The sequence below is a fragment of the Austrofundulus limnaeus genome, unplaced genomic scaffold (genome assembly GCF_001266775.1).
Source record: "Austrofundulus limnaeus strain Quisiro unplaced genomic scaffold, Austrofundulus_limnaeus-1.0 Scaffold111, whole genome shotgun sequence".
Lineage (NCBI taxonomy): Eukaryota > Metazoa > Chordata > Actinopteri > Cyprinodontiformes > Rivulidae > Austrofundulus > Austrofundulus limnaeus.
In genome coordinates, this window is record NW_013952513.1 from 1,152,659 (window position 1) to 1,177,110 (window position 24,452).

The following is a 24,452-nucleotide window of genomic DNA, read 5'->3' on the forward strand; positions in this document are numbered from 1 at the left end:
GGGTCCTCCGGAGGACCCGGTCTGTTGTTTTGGATACAGCCTATATTGCCTTATATGTATTAGCTCGGCGCTAGCGCGACAAATAAGCTAAACTGAGGTCCTCCATCCATATTTTCAGTTGCAGGCTGAGTCATTTCTACCTTCTCCTCTCTGTCAACGCTCTCTGGTTTCATTTAAAAGAGCCAATCGTCAGATATTGTCCAAGATTAACCTTCAGGGTGGATATAGCTCGCTAGCAGCCTCTCACCAATGATGTACCCATGTCATCATTTACCCAGAATGCTTTGCATGTAAATAAAATGGCCCCATCCGTGTAATATATTTTTAAACTTTTAGTTTAAAAATTATAAAAACTAAACATCCTACAGTATTTTACACTATTTATTTTACAGTTAAAATATGTGTTTATTAAATAAAGTCTAATGTTACAACCAATCAGGGATACCTTCAACAATGGAGATCTGTCAGTTCTTCTCTGGTTTGTGAAGCTGATTGTTGAGTTTTTATTTGTACCAGGTGAAGCCCAGCAGTAATCAGGTCAACCTGGCATCCTGCTGTGTCATGCCTCCTGACCTGACAGCTTTTGCTAAAGAGTTTGACATCCAGCTGCTCACGCACAATGACCCTAAAGGTGAACACTGATTTTGTTTAACTATAATCCAGACTTGTTCAGAGTCAGCTCTGAGGTTGTTTAAATAAAACCAGCCAGTATATTTAAAAAGTTGATCGGACAAATCGTTCAACCAAGAGAGAGAAAACATCTTTTTAGTCAGAGATTACATTAGATTCTCATCGATGTCTTTAGTAAAGAAAAATGTTTCATGTTTATTCAATTTATGCGTCACGATGAAGCTAATTTGGTAAAAAAATTCTGTCATTACCATCTTATTATAATTAAATTACATGGTAATAATGTTGTAATTGTAAAGTAATAATATGAATATATTTAAAATATATGTAAGACAGTTGTAATTATAATGTAATTACATGGTAATTATCATGCAACCATCAAATGAAATAAGGTTGTAATTAACCTGAAAATATCATTGTATTTACATGTTATTACCATGTAATTAAATGGTAATAAGGTAATTATTTTCCAAGTAATTAAATGATAATGTTTCTATTAGTATGAATATAGTAATTACTATGTAATTATTAGCTGTAATTACATGGTAATTACCGTGTAATTACATAAGTTTACATCTTATTACCATGTAATTACCGTGTAATTACCATGTAATTACATGCTAAAAAGGGTACTGTAAAAGAAAGCGTTATCTTTTTTTATTTGATAAAACCAGCTGTTTTGTAATTGTTTTACTGGTCCCAGTAAAGAAACCAGTCAAGTTTTTCCTAAATTACACTTCAGTAGTAAATACAACAGGGTGTACATGAACATGTGTCATAGTCTGTGTTCACTTCACACTTTTCTACACTATCACATTTGTATATTTTAAAACACCTTAAGAATATTCTATTATTTGACAAATGTTTAGAAATTAAAAGTATAATTCACAAAGTGAACATAGCTGATTATAAACCCAAAGTAAAGGCTATCAGTTGGCTGCGGTGGAACTAGTGTATCTGTTCTTTAAGCAGACCTACACTTATACAGACCTACAAGAACAAAAACACTTTCACCTTTCAGATGAAAAACATCAATGAAGTTTAGATTTTAAAGACTGCACTTGTTTATGTCAACAGGTGACGGTTTCACTATTTACTATAAAATAAAACTGAAACTTCTTTCAAAAATATGACCAAAAAAGCTTTGACTTTACTAAATTCAGTTGTAGTACGTTAGAAAAATGTACATTCATGTGACAAAAATAACAAACTTTCTAATGTATATTTATTATAACTCATTTATGGTTAAAGTTCAAAACAACAAAATGACTCAGTACTTAGTGAACCATATAATTTATTTTCAACTGTAGTTTTGTGTATAAAAAAAACAAAGCAAACATATTTTAAACATTTTGGATTTATGAGGGTGATTTCACTGTTCTGTGAATTATTCTAAAAGAAAATCATGTTTTTAATTGTCGGCATATTATTATTTTTTCTTTGTTGTCTCTCCGCCCCCTAGAGTTGATGTCCATAGCCACGTTTCAGGAGGCGGTGCAAGAGGCGGTGCAGGACCTGAACGTGGCCGACTGGAGGCTGGAGTGGGTCCTCCGTTACTCCGTCATCGTCAAGAGCAGGGGCATCATCAAGTCCAAGGGCTACCTTGTCAATGCGAACAGGGCGAGCCCCTAGCAGCCAGAGAGAGACGTGTGGATGAAGCTGATTCCTCTGTTTTTTTTTCTCCCACGCAAAGATACAGCTCTGAGGAATGAAAGCTGCCAGTCTTGAAATCTTGAAGTTCTTGTTTTAATCTTCCTGATAGAGTCACATCTTCCACGTTTTTGATTTTAATATTGTTCCAGCCGGTCATGTAGTTGCTAACTATCGTCTCAGTGAGATCAGGAAAAAAAGATTACTTTGTAAGAAGATGCATAATGTAAGTTAAACAGGTGGGAACACCACTGTATGAGCAGCACTCTAACAGCCATGTATAAACACAGCAGAAACTATAATATATATTAATAAAACGTTGGCTGCTTGGTTAGGTCTTTCAACTGTTTTAACGTAAAGTGCCTCTCTACTGCTCCTGTTTTTACATGTCTGTTCACCTTTTAAATAACAGTCCAATCAAAACATTATAGTTCTGTTGGTAAATCTGTTTTTAAAATAAACCAAATAAACAAGATTAAGAAATATACATATATTTGTAAAACATCTGAAATACAGATTTGTTTTTTATACATGCATGTTGAATATAACATAACATTCCTAACACAGCATCTGAAACCCAGATTTGTATTTTGTCCTTTAGTCTGTTGCAGACCGTTGTAAGCTTAAATAAGTAACTATATCATTTTATTTGATTATAACATTCTGACTGTACTGTTGCATCAACGTGTTTTCTGTCTGATGTTCATGAGATTAGTCTGAGAGAGGTTTTTGTCCCTTAGATGTAAAACAGCACTGGAAAACACAATGTGTGGCAAATGTAATTTGTTGTGATGGAAAACATTATTTTATTAAATGCAGCTTTTAGACATGGTCGCCAGTACTTTGTGTTGTACACATATTTAAAATGTCATATCTGTATATCATGATTTGGCTTTATTAAAGTGATTTAAAATTATTTTTGTTTGTTTAATTCTGTCTAAATAAGTTAAGATTTGGAAAGTGATGCATGTGAGACACAGAAGTATTGAGATTGAAAATAGAAAATTAAAAACTTCAATAAAACACTGCCATCATCAGTCCCCTGTTCTGCGGATCGATTATTCAGGTCTGATCTTCACACCGGAAGTGACCGAAGAAGAAGAAACTCGCTTCCAAGATGGTGGCCACCAGGAGTGGACTCCGTGTGGACTCTTCAAGTGAAACAACTCAGAAGAACTCGTCTTCAGTTCAGGTTTGTCTAACAGAGATGTGTTTAAATCCGCAGGTTGACAGATTTCATGTCGAGTTATAAAACCGTGGTTAACCGGAAAGCTGCCGCGTGTCATCCCTCGTGTGCGCGGAGCTGCTGAAAGCGTCACGTGGGCAGAAGCAACCGGTTTATCTCTGTAAATTTTCTAGTTTCGTCTCATAAAGTGACAGAAAATATGTTGCCAGGATTAACTAGTTGGTCGTAGCAGAGCTGGGTCAGTGGGAAATTTACTAACAGATTTTAAATGTAGTTGAAACTGTCGAAAAGGTAAATTAGTACAAAGTTTTTAGTGACGGTCAATTGTTCAATCTGTTGTTACACACCTGCAGTTCGGACATGTAATCAAATATCAGCCCGACCCAGCTTCTTTGTGAACGACATAAATAAAATCGTTTCTGCGACTTAAAAGTTTTAAGAACGGTGAGTTTTACAATAAGAACCAGAACAAACAGCAGAGTTGATGGATGTATATAATTATATTATGTGCAAATCAATATTGATCAGACCTGTCAACTTTTGGATTTAAAAATAAGGGAAATTTTCTGCCGGGCACGCGAGCCGTTCCACTAGCCAGGACCCCTTACATTGTAAGACATGTTTACACGAAATCTAAAATAACTACCTGTCAGCCACTTACAAACCACAGTTATGTGATCAGAATCTGATAAGCTTACCTTTGTTGACAATGAAATGCTGTGAACATTCTTACATATGTAGTTCCTTTAATAGAACCTAAATGAAAACACCAGAGAATTGAAGCACGTTTATTTAATATATTTTCAGTTTATACACACATAGATTGTCTTTAAGTGAAACATTTACGTTTTATTTTCATTACACATTTTCTTTTAATTTCTCGTGCTCACTCATGTGGCTCTACACTGGCATTCACGGACTTATTGTACAGATTTGTTGCAGACTTTGCATCCTTTAACACATTTTTGGAAGGAGTGTATTTGTGGGCTGGACCAGAGTGGTTGATTTTTACATGAGAGTAAAGCCCAAACAGTGCTGTTGTCTAATGACATCCTATTCTCTGTAACAATCTTTCTCACCATACTAAACACCCTTTCAGAACTGGCATTGCTGTGGGGAATGCCTTCATTAGCCTTGGCAGCTATGTACAAAACGCATAATTGTACCCCACCTTAATCTTCTTTAGGAAAGTAAATTCRCTGTCCCATTTTTCAAGATATTTACACAAAGTCTTAACGTTTTTGGCAGGAACGCCTTCTCTCTCGTTAACTTCATCCATCTCTGATTTGTTTTTCCGGATTTGTTCCCGCTGCCAACACTAACATCGCGAGAACTGCCACCCAGGCTACTGCAGGCGGCAGTTCTCGCGAGGCTAGTGACATAATTCAGAGGCACTGGAATGTTTTTTTTTTTTTTAATAATTTTATAATACGGGAAATTTCCGGGAAAAGGGAAAATAATAATTCGGGATGACAACGGGAAAGGGGAAAAATCCGGTAGTTTCCCAGCCAAAACGGGAGACTTGACAGGTATGATATTGATTTTGACGAACAGTAAAAGTCTATGAATTTTTTTTATAACGAGCGCTGGATGGAGCTTGAAACAACTAAGATTGATATCAATATTGTCTAGATTTGTGATTTTAAAAAAAGGAAATTATGGGAATTTTAGTTTCGAAAAGTAGCTCTTTTTCTCCCCTGCGCTGGTTTAACAATGAAAATCATGAAAAGTTGTGATTATTCTGACACAAACAAGTGGGCATAACTTCTTTATTGAGATAATTGGATGACATTTTTAGGAAGTTTGTTCTCACATTTAGATTGTCGTTAAAGTCAGCCAGTATATGTTATATCTACTGTTTGACTTCTGTAAACCTGTGCATAAGTTTCATCACCTATAAACTGCAGAAGATACTTCAGAAATCATTGGATCAAAAATGTGGTGAACAATCATCTTTGCTGCATCATAAAATCTGGGTGAAATATCCCTGGATACCGATGAAAAACACAATAATTGGAGAAGAGTCTGAAAACCCTATGTTCACTGTGAAACGTACACCTGAGGAACGCTCACATCAGCTGTGAGGCGGGGTCTGTCGCACCAGAAAGTGACTCCTTTTTAAAATTTTAATTGGATTATATGAATCAGAAAAAATAAAACTTTAAAAATGTTTGGTGCATAAAAGTACCAGGTTTTACTTGGGTAGTTTTATTTTGAAGACAAACACGAGGCGTATTGTTGGAGATGGAAACCGTTTTTGTGAAGAGCAAAGATTATTTTCTGTTTTCATTCATATTTTTAAGACTTCTTCAGATTTGCTGATTATGAGTTGTGATTTTTCTTTACAAGCAGGATTTCACTTCTAGACTGCAACGAACCAGTTTTACTAATGAACCTGTTTCTGCCACACAGGCCACTCCTTCCGCTGGCCGCAGAACCAGGAGCACAGCTCAACAAGCAGAGGGTCGTGTCCAGCAGACCTGTGAAGAGCCCAGCAGTCAGCTCTCCTTAACTCCGGTCACCTCCACTAAAAGATGCACCAGAAAATCGAGGCTCCACAGTCCACCGCTGCCTTCCACACCCGTGGACTCGGTCCACGATGCCGACGTATCAGACGTGGAGTCTGCTTGCTCGGCAGTCTCTACAACTGCACCCCCAGTAACGCGGTCCAGGGTGAAAACCAGACTGCTGCGAGCTGGAAGTCTGGAACATGAGGAAATTTCGGAGGTGGAGTCGTGCTCCTCTGTTGCATCTACGTCAAAATCTGGCCTCAGAAGCAGCCGGAGCACCAGAAGAAAACTTGCTCCTCAGAGTTCTGATTCGGCTCCGGCCGAGAGAGACGTCAAACCAGACCTGGGGTCTGAAGCTGAGTCCTGCAGCTCTGTGATGTCCAAATCCCAGAGAGTTCCAAGAGGTCAGAAGAAAGCTCCTCTGACCAGATCCTGTGTTAAACTGCAGACTGTGGGTTCTGAGGTGTCAGACTCTGACAGCTGTACCTCCAGCAGCTTAGGACGAGCGTCCAGAAGACGACCGCGTCCAATTCCCATCAGCTTAGAAGACATGTCAGAAAGCTCCCAGTCTCCTCAGACAGGTCGACAGACCAGGGCAACAGGAAGGAAGGCAGCAGCCCCCGTAGACGTCACAGAGACCCCTTCTTATGACTCAGAAGGCTTTGAGTCTGGACCTACTTACAGTTTAAGCAGAAATAACAAAAAGCAGCCGACAGGTCGCAAAGCTGAGGATTCAGAAATCGAGGCGATGGATATCAGTTCCTCGTTCGGCAGCCCCTGCTCCACACAAAGCGGAGAGACCCCCAGCAGCAGCCGTGCGAACTCCCGGACCAGCAGTCGGGGGCGTCTAGCCTCCAGGCGTTCTGCTAGGAAACCTGTCAGCGTTCCAGAAGTGACTGCAGAGTCAGCTGACTGCAGGTTAGAGAGCACCCTGACTGCAGGCGATGAAGACCGCACCCTGCTGGAGGAGGGTCACCTCCAAACATCTGAAGGTGTGAACGATCCTTGTTCCAGTGACGCAGACACACAGATAGAAAACAGGGATGTTCCAAACACCTCTGCAGAGGAGTCTCATATCTCTGCACCAGCTTGTGCTGAAAAGGCCGATGAAGAATCTGCAGTGATCACCAAAGACCAGGAGGAGGAGCTGTCTCCTGAAGATAAAGACGAGGATGCCTCAGATGTGGAAATGATGCAGGAAACAGTCCCACCATCGGAGCGAGCGCAGCCCAGCCCATCTGTCGCCGTAACGACACCTGAGGAGGCCTCTGAAACCACAGAGGAGGTCGTGGAGAAGCAGGAAGCTGCTGATGTGACTGAGGAAGAGGAGGAAGTCAGCAGGTTGAAAACAGACACTCAGAAGGTGGTCGAAGACCCTGTTCAAAGCACAAAAACAGTCAGCCTGCTGGACAGCAGTGATGATGATGATGATGACTCTGGTGAAGAGCAGGAATGTGAAGAGGAAGAAGAGAAAAGAGGAGGACCTTCCAACATGTCTGCTGAATCCGTTAAAGGCCTGTTTATGATTGACACGCGGCCCGGACAGGATGCTGATGAGCTGTACTACAGAGAGGATGAGGAGGTCACTAACAAGACACACCAGGAGGAGGAGGAGGAAGATGAGGAGTTTGTGGATGAAGAGGAGGAGGAGGATGACGAGGACACGCAGATCCTCTTTTCAAGCAGAAGTGCTCATCTGTAAGTACAGCAGACGATGACAGCCTCACGTTGTTTCAGTTTATAAAAAGAAACTTGAAACCTTTTATTTTGTGAGCTTTTCTGTTTCCAGTGTTGAACTAAACCAGGGTTCCTACAGTTTAAAGAAAGTTTTAGACTTTTTAATGCCAACTGAAATTAAATTTAAGACCAATTTCATAATAAACACAAATGACAAAAAATAAATAAAACTGTGGCAGAAACTCATGAATCAATGTATTTTTGGTTGAAGTATTCAAATATTGATAATAGACCAATTGTTTTAATCCAGATCTAACTGCTTTTTCATCAAACATAGCTAAAACATTCTTAGCAGTCGGTTTAATCACCCAAAATGTGGAGTTTTAGGACCCACAGTGGGGTCTTAACCCCATGTTGCTGTAGATGAAACCTTAAGTGAAGGTGGCATCAAAATTTGTAAAAGTGAAGGCATTTTTGGAAAGACAACATTATGAACATATTACAAAACAAATTTCACGTCGCTCAGATGGACAGTTGTTGATATTTGCATCTAATGGTGCGTTCACACCAAACGCGATTTCAGCGTCAGGAGCAGCAGGTTTACATGCAAAGTCTATGGTGGAGGCGCTTCAAGCAACGTCGGGAAGTTCTGCGGCGCCTCAAGCGCGATTAGAGCAGCGCGATTTGAACGATTTGGACGATCTGAGCGTCGAACGCTCAGATCGTCCAAATCGTCCAAATCGCTGAAGTTAGAAAATCTGAACTTTTGCAGCTCGACGCGCAGCGTCAACCAATCAGAGAGACTCCACTGTGTGACGTAGTGACATATTTCCCGACGGGACAGTTTACTGAATGATGTCCACTAACCTGAAACAGACGGAGCGGAGCTCTTTAGCTAAAATGAGTGCCTGCAGTCGTGTCCTGATCCGCAGCAATGCGTGACAGCGACTCATCAGACTGAAAAAAATAGTCCTGAAAGCAGCTATGAGCCTCTTCTCTGAATTATCTGGTGAATTAATTATGAATTAATTATCTGATGAACGTGACACGTTCTGGCTGTCTGTAAATTAAAGCAAAGCCACTTCCTCGTCCGACATTAAACGGAGCCCGACAGAGGAGGGAGGGGCGGGGCGGCTGTCGCCGTGCGGCGCTTCAACAACTGTCCTGCGTCTGACCTCAAAGTGCACAAGCTTCAGACTTCAGCGTTGGCTGCGATTTTGAAGCTGAAATCGCGTTCGGTGTGAACGCACCATAAGTAACAGGAAGTGATGTCAAAGGAGACTGTCTGCATGTAAATATTTAAATAAATAAATGTTACCAATTACTTTAATATTTGTGATGAATTAAAATCATCCTACTAACAACGTATTAATGTTTTTAAGGCTTCTGAAAGATTGATTTAAGACATTTTAAGGCTAATTAAGGCCTTATTTTTGGATTGATGAATTCATTGTCTTTTAAGACTTTTTAAGGATCTGCAGGAACCCTGTCAACCAAACATCTTCTGGGTTTACTCCGAGAGGGCAGGGCCAGAATGTTAAAGATGCTCGTTACAAAGTCATAAAGTCCAACAAAACATTTCAGAAAATAAACAAACCAAACAAAACTAAACAAAATGTTTTTGGCTTTGTTTACATTGAGTGTGGACCTGCATTTCAGTTTATTTGGAAAACTACTTGAGTAACCTTGACTAAACCACATTCTGATTGGACAACCATCTTTTATGTTTGATTAAATTTTTTGGAACGAGCACCGTTTTAAATCTAAGTTTGAGGTAGACAGCCAACTCGTATGGTTTTATGATGCCTGTGTGATGCAGCTGTATGGCTGCACATTTAGAAAATATAGCTTTAAAAACTATAGTGGTGGACCTACATTTTCCCCAGGTGAAGCTTGTTTTTAGTATTTCTCGTAACCCAGCAATTTGTGTTTGAGTTAATTTGAACTTTTTTTAAACTCTTTGTTCTGCTTTACTTTAAACCAAAATTCAGATAATTTCTGATGGAAAGTTTAGAATCTCAGATGCTTTTTTTTAACAACACAATTATAACATTTTAGTTGATATCTGTCATAAAAATAGCTGATCTTAATGAGTTTACATTTGTTTTTTTTTGCTACTATTCCAGTATAAAATAAATAATTTAATGATTCACTCAAGTTTTACTGAATAAATGATTTTAAAATACAGAAATATTAACAAAACATTTGTCAAAATAAACATTTGTGCAAGACAAAAACATTTTTAGTTTCACCTGGCTGATTACTCTGATGAACTCGGTACATATTTTATTTTAACAGGCCTACTAGATGATGTTGGTTTTGTAAAACTGCTTTATTTTCAGCCACCTGTCTGTTGTTGTAACATCACATTTAATATTCGATCCAATGTTCAGGTTTTCTGCCCCACTGTGTAGCTTTGGGTTGGAACATGTGTGTATTTTTCTGTAGAGAAAGCATCACACTGTTGGTGTAGATCTTTTGTCAGATTTGTTGCTCCAGTTTTCTGCAGACAGCCCGGCTGCACTCGTCAAAGCCATCTTTGACAAATTCATATTTCTAATGAACGGAGGTGAGAAATGAGACATGGCTGCTGCACCTAAGGATTTTTCCCTGTGCCTATTAATTTCAGAAAAGAGATGTCCAGCCGTATTGACCCCGGCATCAGAGTGAAGGAGCTCGGGGGTTTGTACATCAGTTTTGATGGCAGCAAATCAAAACCCGTCTCCAGTTCACTGCCGAAGCTGAAGGAAAAGAAGAACCTAGATGAGGTAAATTAACGATTGATTTTTTTTCCTCCCTCTCTGAAGGTGATCTGAGGCAACGAATGAATTATGAACTTTAAGATTTTACAGATGACATTCACTTCTTTTCTGACTTTGACCTTTATTTTCTGAGTCATTGAGCATTTATAGAGTTTTGTGCTGTTTTTTTTTTTGCCTTCTCTACAGGTGATGAAGAAGAGTGTGATTGGACCAGACTTTGAAAAGAAGGATGCAGTGCCTCCATATAGTGAATCAAAACAAGCCTTAAAGCTCAAACACAGAGTAAGTTACACAATATGATGTTTTGACTTGTTTGTGCAGTTGTACAACATATTTGACCCTGAATGCAAACCTCTGAGATGTGCAGCCATCACTCCTCAGATGATTGCAGTTGGTTTAGAAATCACTGACATCCTTGTTTTTCCTTTCCCCAGGCAGAGAGGGAGATGTCAACAGGAGATGGCTGGTTTAACATGAAGGCCCCAGAGCTCACCCAGGAGCTGAAAGGAGACCTCAAAGTCCTGAAGATGAGAGGCTCTCTGGATCCTAAGAGGTTTTACAAGAAGAACGACAGAGATGGCTTTCCCAAGTATTTCCAGGTCAGTTCACTCCACCTGTGTGCTCTTTAGAGTTCTCTTTATGCACAGATAAAAACGTTTTAACATTTTACATAAAAACTGAAGTTTGAATAATCATGTGAGGCTTTCTGATACCACATTCAGCTGTAAGTGTGTGTGTGTGTATGATGCAGATCGGCACAGTGGTGGATAACTCTGCTGACTTCTACCATTCCCAAATCCCTAAGAAGGAGAGGAAGAGAACTATGGTGGAGGAGCTGCTGGCTGATGCAGACTTCAGACAGTAAGTTAGACAAACTGGTAGCTTTAACCTTCACTGGATGCTTCTTGTTTTTGACTTGACTCAAGTAAGTGATACAAAATACAGCATGACAAACGTTCCTGACCTTAACACATGATCAGAGTTCTTACCTCTGAAGTTAGCACATACTTTCAAGGTGCTGTGTAATAGTGATACAACCCTGGGCGATGGCCAAGTACTAATCACATGTTGGCTAATTAATTAAATTGAAGTTGAACAATGTGCTGCTCATCTGCCAAGAAAAACTCCTAGTCAGGGAATTGTTCAAAAATATTTAATAAAGAGGAAAATTTAAGACATCTTTCAGACAATATAAAACAATTACAAGCATTTAAAAGACAATAAAAAGGTTTTTGTTTGTCTTACTGAGTGATAGATGCTCATTTGTGTAGCATTTACTGTATAATATTTGTGATGCATCACATCAAACTGAGGAATAAATTAGGTCAAAATAACTGAAGCATGTTGTCAGATTCCTGCTTTTTAAGCATAGTTTTGACACCTGATGACTGTTGTAGAGATGTGGTTTGATTTGTCCTCCTAATCAGGATATTTGGTCTTAATGCTATTTTTAGTATTTTTGTTTTTAAAGAGGAAACCTCTAATAATAATTTGATATTAAGATTTACCAGCTGGAAAGACAAGTTTTATATGCTTGCAGGATAAAATTACAATATTTTTCTGCACAAAATCAATCATGTTTACCTGTCTGCTGCTTAAAAAAGGGCTTAAAATGTTTTTGTTGATTACATTTCATTTAAACAACCTGTAGATACGGTATTCATTTTTTTAAAAATTTGATTGTTGCAAATGTTTTAACCATTGCACTATAGCTGCCTGCTTCTCCTCACACCACTTTGAGACACATTCCTTGGTTTGATGTGATGACTCGGATATATTTGGTGAAACAAGATGCATTCAGTGAATATTAAGTGTCAATATTCTTGTTAGTTCATAAAAACATTTTTCTTTATTTTCAGCAAAAACAAAAAGAGGTACCAGCAGATAATGGCAGAGAAAGCAGCACTTGGAGCTGACAGGAGGAGGAGAAAGAAGAAATTCCACAAGAAGTGAAGATCTAATGAATACTGATGCTAAGGCTTTTTATTAATACTGATCTTTATTACTTCATTGAAATAAAAACAAATCTTTACTGAATCCTGACATTTGAAAGAGTTAAAATGGACTAACTGTATGAAAGACTGATCTGAAGATAATGTAGTTTTTAATTCAAATCACTGACATTCAGTTTTCTGTCTACGTGCTGTACAACATAACACAATAAAAGCATTTTTATCCGCCTTTGGTGAAATTACATTTTTACCCCGTTACTTTGGTCCTTGTAAATTGTACTTAAATCTGTTAGAGAAGTTTTTAAAGTGGTTATTTACGCTTGTAAAATGAAGAATGTCATTCAGCAAGAGTCGATTCTTAGAACAGAAATGACTCAAGAGTATCAGAATTAAACACTTTGATAAATGTGACCAAACACAACTGTGTTTTCAAAATGACTGCCTTTATGACAGAAACCTGAGGTCAGCGCACTCAGTGGTTCCAGGTGGTTTTGTGTGTCTGCAGGATTCTCTGGACTCTGTCATGGATCTGCTCCCAGTCGGACGGACCCGTCTGAAATCTGAGAAAGGAACAAAATTTTATAGACAGTTTACATAAACAGCAGTAAAAGCATTTTTCTGCAATGTTAAAAACATTAAGTTGCTCTTGTTTAAAAACCCCATCAGATCAGTAAATAGTTCTAAACTCTCAGTGCTGCACTTTCCTGCTACACCAGATCTAACAAATGGATCACTATCAGGCCTGTAATTATCAAACATCTTAGATTTACTAATACTGTAGAAAACAGACTTCAGTATAAAAAATTCTTGCTAAAAGCTGAGACTAAAAAATAATTATGAAGTGTGTCAGTCTGACTTTAAGCAAAGTGTAAGAGTAATTCTTAAGTGTCGATCTTACAGCTGATTTACGACACTTTGCTGTTCCACAAAGCCGATCCTGGATGACGTTACAAAACCCCGGCATGGACCGATCACTGCATCAGATTTCTTCAAGAATATTTTGATAAATGTCAAGATAAAACTGTGAAAATCCTAGAATATCTTAACTTTCAACACATTAGTGTTCGTACATGTCACGTTATACTGATTGTCATAAATTACATATTTCCTCATTTGCATCATGAAAACAAAGAAAATCTCAAAGGTTTTTTTTCAAACTCCATTTTAAAGTTTTTTTTGTCTCTCAGCGCTTGATGAAATGAGTTTGCACCCTTCTCTCCTCTTAACAGCCCGCACACAACACGCCCTTCACACACACATATATACACACACACACACATCATCCGCTTGGTCCGGAAAGTAAGAGTGATTCTTCGACTTAAGAATTTTGATAACTCACTGAGAGTAGGAGTAAATCTAAGAAATTTTCATCACTTAAGTTTAAAATTCCACTCTAAGACAAAATACAGGCCCTGAACTACGAGCTGACCAAGTGAAACTACTGGATACTGATGCTAATTTATAAAACAGGCTTTACTCCTAATTCAGTAGAACTTAACTTATTTATAAACCTTCCTTTGGTGTGACAGGCATTTTTGAGAAACTATTTGGACAAATGATTTTCTGGACAGTTGTGATTATTTTAGGACACAGTGAAATTTGCATTTAAAAACAATAAATGTATTTTTTTTTATTGTGCAGGTTTTTTTTATTTTTTCTATATTGTTATAGTTCAGGAACCTCTATATTTAATATTACTCAATATTTGTTTTTTTCTCTTCTCCGTGGTACAATTAGGTTTATCATATTTGTTTAATAAAACACATATCAGGAAAAAATAACTTCAAATAAAAAGTTTGCTTCTCTCACTTTTGTATGAGCGAGTGGCATTCCTGTTTGTCCACTAGTCTGTGCTGTAACCACAGATTAGAGCAGAGACAGGAGGGTAGAACACAGTTTAAAATGTTAAACCACAATTAGGAGTGGCACGGCCTCTTATCGCAACAATTATTCTGATTTTGGCTTCTTTACTTAGAAATCGGTTTGAAAACAAAGTAACATGATGATTGTGTTGGCTCTGTCTGACCGTACATTAGCCGGAGTTCATCAGGCCAAACCAGATTCAATTGAGAAAAATAAATCCCACTATCCAGCCTGTCATCCACGTCTATTTGTCGAGAGTGGAGGGGAGATGAGTGACAGATCGACTTGTGTCTTGGTTCTGCTGGCAGTGTTGGGACAGACGCTTTTGATCTGTAATCAGATAAACTCACTACCTGTTTCAAAAAGTCATCAAGGACAAATCACCCAGAGACATGAATAGACTGAGACTCCGAGGCTTAGGGGGCGAAAGCTGCCAGTGGCATCTGTCATTTTCTTTATAGATCAAAGATTTGTGGAAAGACGTGTTCCTTTCCCTGTCAGAGAGAATCTACAAAGGCCAACTCTAATCTCCCACCCAGCAAATCCTGTCGCGTTTCCAATTGAGAGGAAAGTATCATTCATTTCCCGCAATTTGCTTTCCAGTTTAAGATTGTCTATTGATTTTAATGTTTACTTATGGACCGAGCAGAAAGGACGGACGGAGAGGGTGGGGGGTGGGGGGGGGGCATGTGGAAACAAACAAACAAAACCGAACATCTGCTGTGATTGATGACAAGGTCTCTCTGAACGTATTAAAGTGTACATCAGGTCAAATGCATCAGTCTCGAGCTGAAACACAAATCAATACCATTTCCTCTTTGTTTTCCCTCCTCTGTCAGTAATGAACGGACATGACAAGACATCAGCTTCTGTAATTTAAAAAGGTGGAGGGGAAGTCATCCCGCCCGTCGAGTGTGATCAAAATTAAAGATGAGGTGTGTATGTACACACACACACACACAGAACCTGCGCGGCGGCAGCAGCGGCGGGATGCGCCAGCGCCTCGTGGGATTGCCTTATATTTGCTGAACTCTGTAAATGGGAGCTCATACAGGTGCCAGTTTTGCTTTCGAGATCTTTTGAGCAAACACAAATGATGTGCACAGATGGATCTCAACAAAATCAGAGCAAACATCACAAAAAAAAAAAAAAAAAAAGAAAATAAATTGGATTATGGTCGCTCCTGCTGCTTTGGAGCGACAGAGAGGACAGTTTTCACAGCCATCCTTCTCAGAAGTCATCTTGACTTTTTGTAGAAAATAAGTGAAAGAACTTAAGTTTTCATTCAAAAAATATTTGATGTTTTGCTGTGTGTACTAGCGGGTTAAACCTGACTGTTTAGAGTTTTATTTTTTTTACTGGAATATTTTAGGTCGTCAATTCATTCAGATTAGAAATGTGCAGAAAAAGGATGCACCTGTCTCTGAGGGAATGGCTCCTGGAGTCTGACCCAGCCGAGCTGGACTGAACTGAGGAGGAACCTCTCGCAGGGCTTCTGATCTGTGGTTCGTGTCTAGACGAGGTCCCAGGAGGCGACTGGACCCTCACTGAAGCTGATTCCACCTGGTAAAGTCAAATGGTTTTTTAGACAACTTGTAAAAAAAAAAGTGCTGCCCTTGAAACTATTTCACTTCAAGAGTTTAGTAAAAACCAGAAGCACAAACCTGCGCTGTTGGGTTATTATCGTAAACATTGATTTATTTCACATTTCACACAACGTCTTCATCATAAATATGTTTGTTATGACAACTTTTAAAGTTGACCACTATCATTTCTATGTACAGACAGAGAAAATGATTGATGATGAATGATACACAAAGCTGGTGTGTTTCTGACTGTAAACATCCTGATAACAGGGTGGATAAGTCCGAGTGCTTTTAGAGAGTTTGTAAAAACAATCTTCTCAACAATCGTCAACACTTCTCTCCTCTGCACTTTTATGCAGATGGTGGCTCAGAGTTAATACCAGTTAAAAAAAAGCTCAGACTTACTTGTACTGTTTTTGGTCTATAACTTCCAAGGAGAGAAGAATCTGCACAAAAACAAACAATGGAAGACTTGGATTAACAACTTTTTAACAATTAAATATATTCTTTAAACTTATTCAAACTTATAATTAACACCACAAACCATTTACAAAGATTACAACAGAGATGCTGCTTAAGTCCAGTAAATAAAGATATGCAGCTATGGAAAATTAAGAGACTCTTTTAAAATGATCAGTTTTTATGATTTGACTCTCTATGGGTATATGTTTGAGTAAAATGAACATTGTTATTTTATTCTATGAACTACAGACAACATGTCTGAAATTCCAAGTAAAAATGTAGYATTTATTTGCAGAAAATGAGAAATGGTCAAAGTGACGACAGATGCAGAGCTTTCAGACCTYKAATAATGCACAGAAAACAAGTTCATATTCATTCAGGAACAAAACTAATGTTTTAACTCAGGACAAGTTCAGAAATCTATATTTGGTGGAACGCTTTCAACCAAATACAGGGAAACTGTGCGATGGCTGTACATTTTTATAATTTAAATTTGCCATTACACAAGTACAAGTACAAGTACAAGTACAAGTACAAGTACAAGTACAAGGCAATGAACTGCAGTTCAGCATCAAACCAGAAGGGCAGATAAAATGTTTTTTGTTTTTTGAACATAATACACTGATATGCGGGTGGGATAGGTGTATGCATGATGTACAGATTGAAGTGAAGCTGGTAGTCTGAAGTCTGAATCTTTATTTATGTAAAGTATAGTTTATACACATAATAGGGCTGCATGGTATATGGGGTAGGCGGTAGAAACGATATGACGTCGGCCTATGGTAGAAATTTAACCCTCTACCGTCCTGTCGTCATTACGTCATCACACCTGTGTCAACAGGGCTGCGAGTGCAGAGACAACTGAGCAGGAGTTTGAAATATAACGAAGAAATTATAGCGTTTTAAAACACGTATAGAGGCATTAAATCCTCAAATTTCCTCCTCCCGCTGTAGAAAAGTTACGTTGTGTCGCGGGATAATTTCCTCCCTCCCTGCCGCTGCACGTCGTGCAGAGCGAAGCTTTAACAACCGTAGTTTTTCACACCCTAGTTGTCGGAGATTTTTTTTGTTTTGTTTTTGATGTATTGTTACCCACAGAGATGATTAAAAAGACGTGGACTTTCGTTCAGTCATAAATCCATCTTGCTAATGTAGCCTAAAGTCGGCTTCTGCTCTGATGATGAAGATGATGAAGATGAGCGCGCAGCAGAGCAGCAGCTGATAAGTTCAGCAGGCAGAAGCTCATTGTATGGAAGGCAGACATTAAAGCAAAAATGCTGGGTTTAATTAAGATTACAAAAAAAAACTCTTAAAAATTACATTATCTTTGCTGTTTATGATAATTTTCTACTGTGATATATACCGTTACCATGAAGGGATTCAATTTATACCGTGATATGAATTTGAGGTCATACCGCCCAGCTCTAACACAGTGGTATGTACAATGTGAATACTGCAGTAAAATCTTAAATCAAGGGAGAGAATGGGGGTGGGGGGTGGGGGGTGTTAACAGGTGACCAAGTTCAAGAAGGAGACAGCTCTGGGCCTGATGTCTATGTTAGAAATTGTTAGAAATTTAAATAGTTCCAGTATTAACAACACTTTAAAAAGAAGTGATTTTTTTGCACCAGAATAAGTAACTTGTTTAATAGCAGATGATTTAATTAAACTTACCCGTGAGACCGTCTGCAAACGTGACGGAGCGTCTCCGCATGCTGCTGTTTAACACGGAGGAAGGTGTTCCCATGGCAGAGGTATTACTGCAGCCAGAGACCTGCAACAACACCCAACATACAGTCATTTGCTGCTACGCTGTTTTATTTTCGTCATAACACTGCACAGCTGGCTGCACAGCGGGTTTGCAGCAGCAACCTTAGATTAAGCCCAGATTTGACCAATTTAAATCTGTAAATGCCACGATGAAACCAGGGAAATTCCTGCTGCTGCACTGTGGAATAATAAACACTTGCATTTATCACAACGGTACAATTCAGTTTGTACAACGTGAAATTTTACTGTAGAGCTATTTATCTGTCATTTTAGGACCAAGTCATTTATCAAGAAAAAGGCTAGAAGATATTTATTCACACCAACCTGCATAAAATCAGAACGTCTTTCTCTCACACATACTGTACAGGATGAAGGTCTGAAATCTGCACTGATAAAGCATTTACTACGAAACTAAACTACTTCATTAAGTGTCTATTTGTTAATTGCAGCTTGACTCACAATTAATGAGGGTTAATTATAGAAGGAAGATCAACCCACAGGAAATACAGAAGCAGAGAAGAAAGCTTTTGTTTTAAATAAAACAATTGTTTTAAAATAAATTCTAATAATGTGTGTGACCAAAAAAAAAAAAACAATACTTAATTTTTTTTCTATTAATGGAGCCAAAGTGGACTTTGATGCTCATAATTTAGGATTGAATTTGATGTTAAAGCAGCAGGAACACAGTGGGGAGCAGAGGGGAGGGGCCGTGTTGTTCTTCTCCATCAACACTTTGCTCCTCCCTGAAGCTGCAGAAGAAACTAACTCATTTTTATTTATAAATCTCAGATACCAGTGATACAATTATAATTAAGCTGTGTTCATGTTTAAATACAAACTGCGTCTTTCTAAAGCCTGCTCAAGTCTCTTAGTGAGGATAATTGACCATATTCCATCTACATATAGCTGAAGTACATTTATGACGTCAAAATCCATTAACAGGTAAAGAGATTAACACTGCTCTCTCACTACTACACCCCTCATTTAATCTGCTTCAAAGATTAAGTTACATTTATTTGGAGGTTTCCACTGAGGTCTGAACTACAGCAACTCAAAATCTCATTAATCTTATAAACCCAATGTACTAAAATCGTCCACCGCCGGCCTTAAACAGACCGTTAATCATGCTGTAGTTTGGAGGAGGGGACGTGATGTCACTGACCAGGAAAGGCGTCTGGATCTGTGTTTCCTTCCTGAAGCGGTGAGGCCCCAGCTGGAGGTGGCTGAGTCTTTGCCTGGAGTCCTCGGAGAGCTGGCACATTTTGCGGTGCGTGTAGGGGGACAGGGCTCGGGTCCTGGAGGACACTGTGGGCTGTTGGTACCCAGCACTGACATGTCTTTTGTCCTTCTCGCTCTTTTGAGGACCGCAGCCAGGCGGCGGTGCAAAGGGAGAAGAACGCCTGGATGTTGATGACATCACTGCAGAGTTTGAGACGTTGGTCTCCACATGAAGCTTCTCCCTCATGTCCTTCCGTCCGGTGCAGTTCTTGGGAAGGCGTCCACCGTTTGATGAAGACTGTTTTGCCGAGCGTTGCTGAGAGGAGCTTAAAGACGGCTTCACTGGGGAAAGACAACAAGTCTGTTTTGCAGGAACAGAAAGGAATAATGTTGAATGAACAAGTTTTCTCTGCAGGCATGTTAACATAACACAACATCTAAGGCCTGAGTCAAACTACATGCTGATTTTTGCCCTTCGGACAATCTTAAGGAAGTCCAGATTATCGTGATGGCTCTAAAGATAATCATAGCAGATATTCCTGCTGTGGGTGGTGAGTTAAGAGTGATCTAGTCAGCTTGGAAGGACGTCGGGACCGCTCCAACCTCAAATCAAGGATATTCAACATGTTTGATTTTTTGGCCCGATATTACACTGTATGTAGTGTTCACCCGAGCTTGCAGCCTGTGACTGAGACGTGTTAGCCAATCAGAAAGCGAGGTGACTTAAACACAGAGGGGATTCCAAAATACTGAGGACAAAAAAACTGTCATGACTCACCAGAAAGTCTGCTGGATGTTAAAAGTCCTATGGAATTGTTTTTCCTCTGGTAAAAATAATCCACAAACGATCAACATTATTTCTTCCTTGTTGCAAATGTTTATTTACTCTGAACACACGTCTCTCTGGAGGTCACGTGAGATTTTTCCTCTGACAAATGAATTCTCGCGAGATTTCAGGAAGTCTCGCATGATTTACAGTAATATCTGACATCTGAATGTTCATGAATGAAATATCTTTTAGTGTGTGGTGTGTTGTCTCTTGCCGTGTGACTGTACACCACACACTGTAGGACCAAACCTGGTATATCCATGATTTTTTATCCTCACGTGTGTGGGCTCTCTCAGTCTTTGAAAATTGGCCGACTGTTTTAAAATCTTGTAGTGTGACACAGCCTTAAAGTAATTCAAATTTCTCTGAAGACTATATTTTGCTCCTTTTTGAACGCGCCGCCCATTTTAGCCAGACAGCGGCTCTCACTCTTGACAGACTTGCTCTCACTGGACAAAACCATTAAACCATTAGCTAAAATGATTCCACTTAAGTGTTATAACAACAACAGCTCTGGCAGTCTGCACTGCCATGGAGACAACCTCTGCAGAATTACTTCAATAACTCTAATGGCCACTAACATCATTCTCTAACGCAATATCTCACTTCCTGCAGGTAATGCCAACCGGGGATAAATAAGTTAAGATAAAATGTTAATTGCATTTGATGGCCATCTCTAGCCTAATATGATAAAAAGGCCGTAGCTGCCTGTAAAATAAAGATAATTTAAATGCAAATTAGAAAAATGACAGCACATTCAAACTATTTTTAAGAGAAACTAAATGATGAATAAATCATCATCAAAGCTGCAATTTGACAACAATCTGATAAATATGACCTCCTACCTGCTCTTTTGTTGGTTTTTCTCTGCTGAATGGCCACTTAAAGTCATATTTTCTGTCACCTGGACAAAAGTCTTGACTAATGTGATTAGCCTTTTTTTTTAATCACTTGACTTTTGGGAAAGAAAACATTGTTTACCATAGCTCGGGGTGTTGATAACTAAATTAATGATCATCCCTCTCTGTGAAGCTGCTTTGACATGAATGTTTATGATGTAGTTCACAGTCACAGAGCTAACCTGATTTAGTCTTTACTGTGATGATTTGAACATGCTAAAGTTTATGGAGGAGAACTAAAAAAGTCTAACTAGGAATCATATGATAATGACTGGCTTTAATTAACTGATCTCATAAAATACTAATCAAAAAGTCAAAATTTTGACCTGAAAAGAAAATGCACGAGGATAAAATTAGCAAATCACAGAGTAGTGTTGTAGTACTTGAGACCGGTCTCAAGACCACTTTTTGATGGTCTTGGTCTTGTCTCGGTCTCAGACACTGAGGACTCGGAATTTTATTTCAAGACCAGTCAAGACCACAACTGTGGAAATATCACTAAATAGCCAGATTATTGTCCAATTTATTTGTTAACATTTTTGCTTTCATTGGATTTAAAATGTATCTACTGATTCAAATTCAAACCCGACTCTTTGCTATTTAAGTAATTTTGTTACTGGCTGAGATTTAGTCAATATTAGCTCTATATATTAACGTGTACAAAATACTCCATCTTTCGACACTAGGTATGTTTCGTTTTTTTCTGATCTTGGTCTTGTCTCGATCTCGAGACACGAGATCTTGGTCTTGACTTGGTGGTCTTGACTACAACACTATCACAGAGTAAACATTAGGCTCTGTGATGCAGCTGCCTCTCACAGGGAGTTCTGGAGATCGGCACCAGCTCCCTCCGACTTAAAGGAGAAAGCAGGTAAAGAAAATGGCTGAATATATATGTGACCCATCATATCGAAATGAGAATTAAGTCAAATTTGTTCAAAATGACCTAACTACATTTTCAGATTCCTGGTTTTAAAAGCTACATTTTGATACCTGGATCATTTTGATATCATACTGTAAGCTTATCCAGAGATATGACTTAATTGGTCTTGTTGGTTATGATAATACATTACTGTTTGGTCTGAATCCCAATTTTATGTAAATTTATTGAGTAATTTTTGATGTTAATATGAAAAGGAAACCTCAAATAGTATTTGTATATTAAGATTTCCCAGTTGGAAAGAAACAAAAACATTATTAGCTCACATGGAAAAATTCAAAATTTTAATTAATTTTTCCTCAAAATCAGTTTTTTTTTTTTTTTGTTGCTACTGCTCAAAAAATGCATCAAAAATGTTTTTAGGATTATATTTCAGACATTTCATTCAAATGATACATTGATAAGGCGTTAATTCATTATATTTTGACAAAATGCCTATTTTTTCACATTCCGCTTTTGGACTTAATCCTCATTTCGATGTGATGGGTCACAAATAGAAGATATTAAAACATTTTATTTCTAATTGGAAATGTAAACTTTTTGGTTACTTTTAGGTTAGCAGTGTTTTAATGCCTGAGCCTGTTGGTCCCTCTCATTACAAATGTAAAGTCATCAAGATGATGTTCAAATTCAATTCAAATTCAAATTCAAAAATACTTTATTGATCCCAGAGGGAAATTAGGTGTTGTTGTAACTCATTTAACTAAAAACTTATTGTAGATGCTGATGGCTGTGGGCAGGAAAGATCTTCTGTAGCGGTCTGTATTACAGCGAAGTTGAAGAAGCCTCCGACTGAAGACACTTTGTCTTTCTATGACAATCTGATGAAGAGGATGGTCAGGGTTGTCCACAATGTTCTTGATTTTTTGTAAAATCCTTCTTTGCACCATCATCTCCTGAGATTCCACAGTCGTCCCCAGAACAGAACCAGCCTTCTTTATTTTATGTTACTTGTTTTATTGAAAATCCAAAAATGTGCCCAACCAGCCAAATATTTGTATCTGACTCAAATTTAGGAATAGTCTAAAATAAATTAAAACAAATATTTTTTATCAATCCATTTAAGGGTGTTTGATATATTTCACAGACGTGGACTGGCAGACCACTTACTTACACTGTCATCACAATTCACCTTAGATGAAAGAAAGAAAAAGGAATTTAAAGGAAAACGATGAAAAGAAAATGACGACAGTACAAGTAAAAGAACAGAACTAAGCTAAGGCCCAGATTACGAGTGAGCGTACTCTGATTAGTGCTGTTCAGGATGTTTTGTAGAAGTCTCCCTCCTCCTGAAGCTCTGTTAGTTTACGACATGGTTTGTCAGCAGGACAGACAAGTCGTCAGGAAGATGCCTATGCTGAGAAGCCATTAGGGGCAGAGAAAATGGAGAAATCCTACTGTCTGACAGCCACAGCGGTGCTCTGATCCAGACATCCCCCTGAGGGGCCACTGCAGAACAATCTGACAATCTGCTTTGCTGTCAGTGCCATCCCATTCAAACTAATAGCTTAGCTTAGGTTTCTGCACCTGGGAAATGTATGCTAGTCTGTTTGGAACAAAATGCCAACCAATGCATGCGAGATTATATGCTGCTAGCAGATTGTACAATTAATTTTTAAACTCTTTTTGAGTCCAGAATTGGATGTTGGATCTTTTCACTCAAATCCCATGTGTACGCAGATAAAACTCAGTCTCACTGCTTTAAATCAAAACATATGATTGCAGCAAAGGTTATGAACATGTATGACTTTTAAATTCACAAGCAGAATGCTGGAAATACAAATAAACCACTACCTGCATAAATTGTGTAAAAAAAAAAGAAAAGTATCTGACAGGTTGTTGTGCAAAAAGTCCAGGATGTGTGAGAAGCCTCGCAATCAGCATCACTGATCTACCTCCCCATAATTACATTCACAAAGAGACAACAAATACCCTTGAATCACTGCCGGTATAGATAGATAGATAGATGCAGTAGCCATGGCAACAATAGAGGACGGGTACGTATAGTGGAAACAGACAAATGTGATGGTAAGTGATACCACTCATTAGAGTCCTCCAGGGATCAATCTTCAGTGCCGTGGCTGTAGTCAACACTTACATACTAATGCACTCAGCACAAACCCCCATTTATTTATGCCAGCAGCAAACTAAGATTCAAAAGATATATTGGAAAGACGCACTTACAGGTGAAGCAGCCCAACTCCCTCTCCCATCACTCTCCTCTATGACCGATGTTGTGGCAAACTCCACTTTAGGGGAAATTCCCTAGCAGGGGAAGAACAACAGAGCAAACAAAACATATTTAACGGGGAGACAAAGACAAAAGCGTGCATAAAAGCACCGCGTGAAACACCAATTTACAGCCGCGAATCTTCAATCTGTCTGAGCTGAGAAAAACAAACAGCAGAAAACAGAAAAGCTCCAGTGATGTTTAAATAATACGGCATTTGAAGCGAGACATCTAAATTGCTATGTAGGTCTCAAACACAAACATATAAAAGCAACAGTGGGGGTGGGG

At 38.6% G+C, this 24,452-nt stretch overlaps 3 protein-coding genes across 3 annotated transcripts in view; 2 read left to right on the top strand and 1 right to left on the bottom strand.

The window, feature by feature from the left end:
* The window catches only part of gclm (glutamate-cysteine ligase, modifier subunit), a 9,996-nt gene extending 6,800 nt beyond the window's left edge, over window positions 1-3,196 (top strand). Inside the window, exons 6-7 of the mRNA XM_014014224.1 lie at window positions 517-631; window positions 2,093-3,196. Of these exons, the coding sequence (XP_013869678.1) occupies window positions 517-631; window positions 2,093-2,262 (285 nt within the window). The 3' untranslated portion in view covers window positions 2,263-3,196. The remainder of the gene's footprint in view (window positions 1-516; window positions 632-2,092) is intronic.
* A 169-nt stretch (window positions 3,197-3,365) lies between these two features.
* Window positions 3,366-12,595, top strand: dnttip2 (deoxynucleotidyltransferase, terminal, interacting protein 2). The gene is made up of 7 exons (XM_014014221.1): window positions 3,366-3,472; window positions 5,879-7,674; window positions 10,283-10,421; window positions 10,602-10,697; window positions 10,850-11,014; window positions 11,167-11,276; window positions 12,275-12,595. Exons 1-7 carry the CDS (start codon window positions 3,398-3,400, stop codon window positions 12,366-12,368), a joined length of 2,475 nt encoding a protein of 824 aa, XP_013869675.1. The 5' UTR covers window positions 3,366-3,397; the 3' UTR covers window positions 12,369-12,595.
* Window positions 12,596-12,701: 106 nt separating this feature from the next.
* Window positions 12,702-24,452, bottom strand: part of spata6 (spermatogenesis associated 6) — a 14,937-nt gene continuing 3,186 nt past the window's right edge. Inside the window, exons 6-11 of the mRNA XM_014014223.1 lie at window positions 24,119-24,199; window positions 19,211-19,627; window positions 17,953-18,052; window positions 16,222-16,262; window positions 15,648-15,793; window positions 12,702-12,927 (exon numbers count right to left, since the gene is read on the bottom strand). Coding sequence (XP_013869677.1) covers window positions 12,840-12,927; window positions 15,648-15,793; window positions 16,222-16,262; window positions 17,953-18,052; window positions 19,211-19,627; window positions 24,119-24,199 — 873 coding nt within the window. The 3' untranslated portion in view covers window positions 12,702-12,839. The remainder of the gene's footprint in view (window positions 12,928-15,647; window positions 15,794-16,221; window positions 16,263-17,952; window positions 18,053-19,210; window positions 19,628-24,118; window positions 24,200-24,452) is intronic.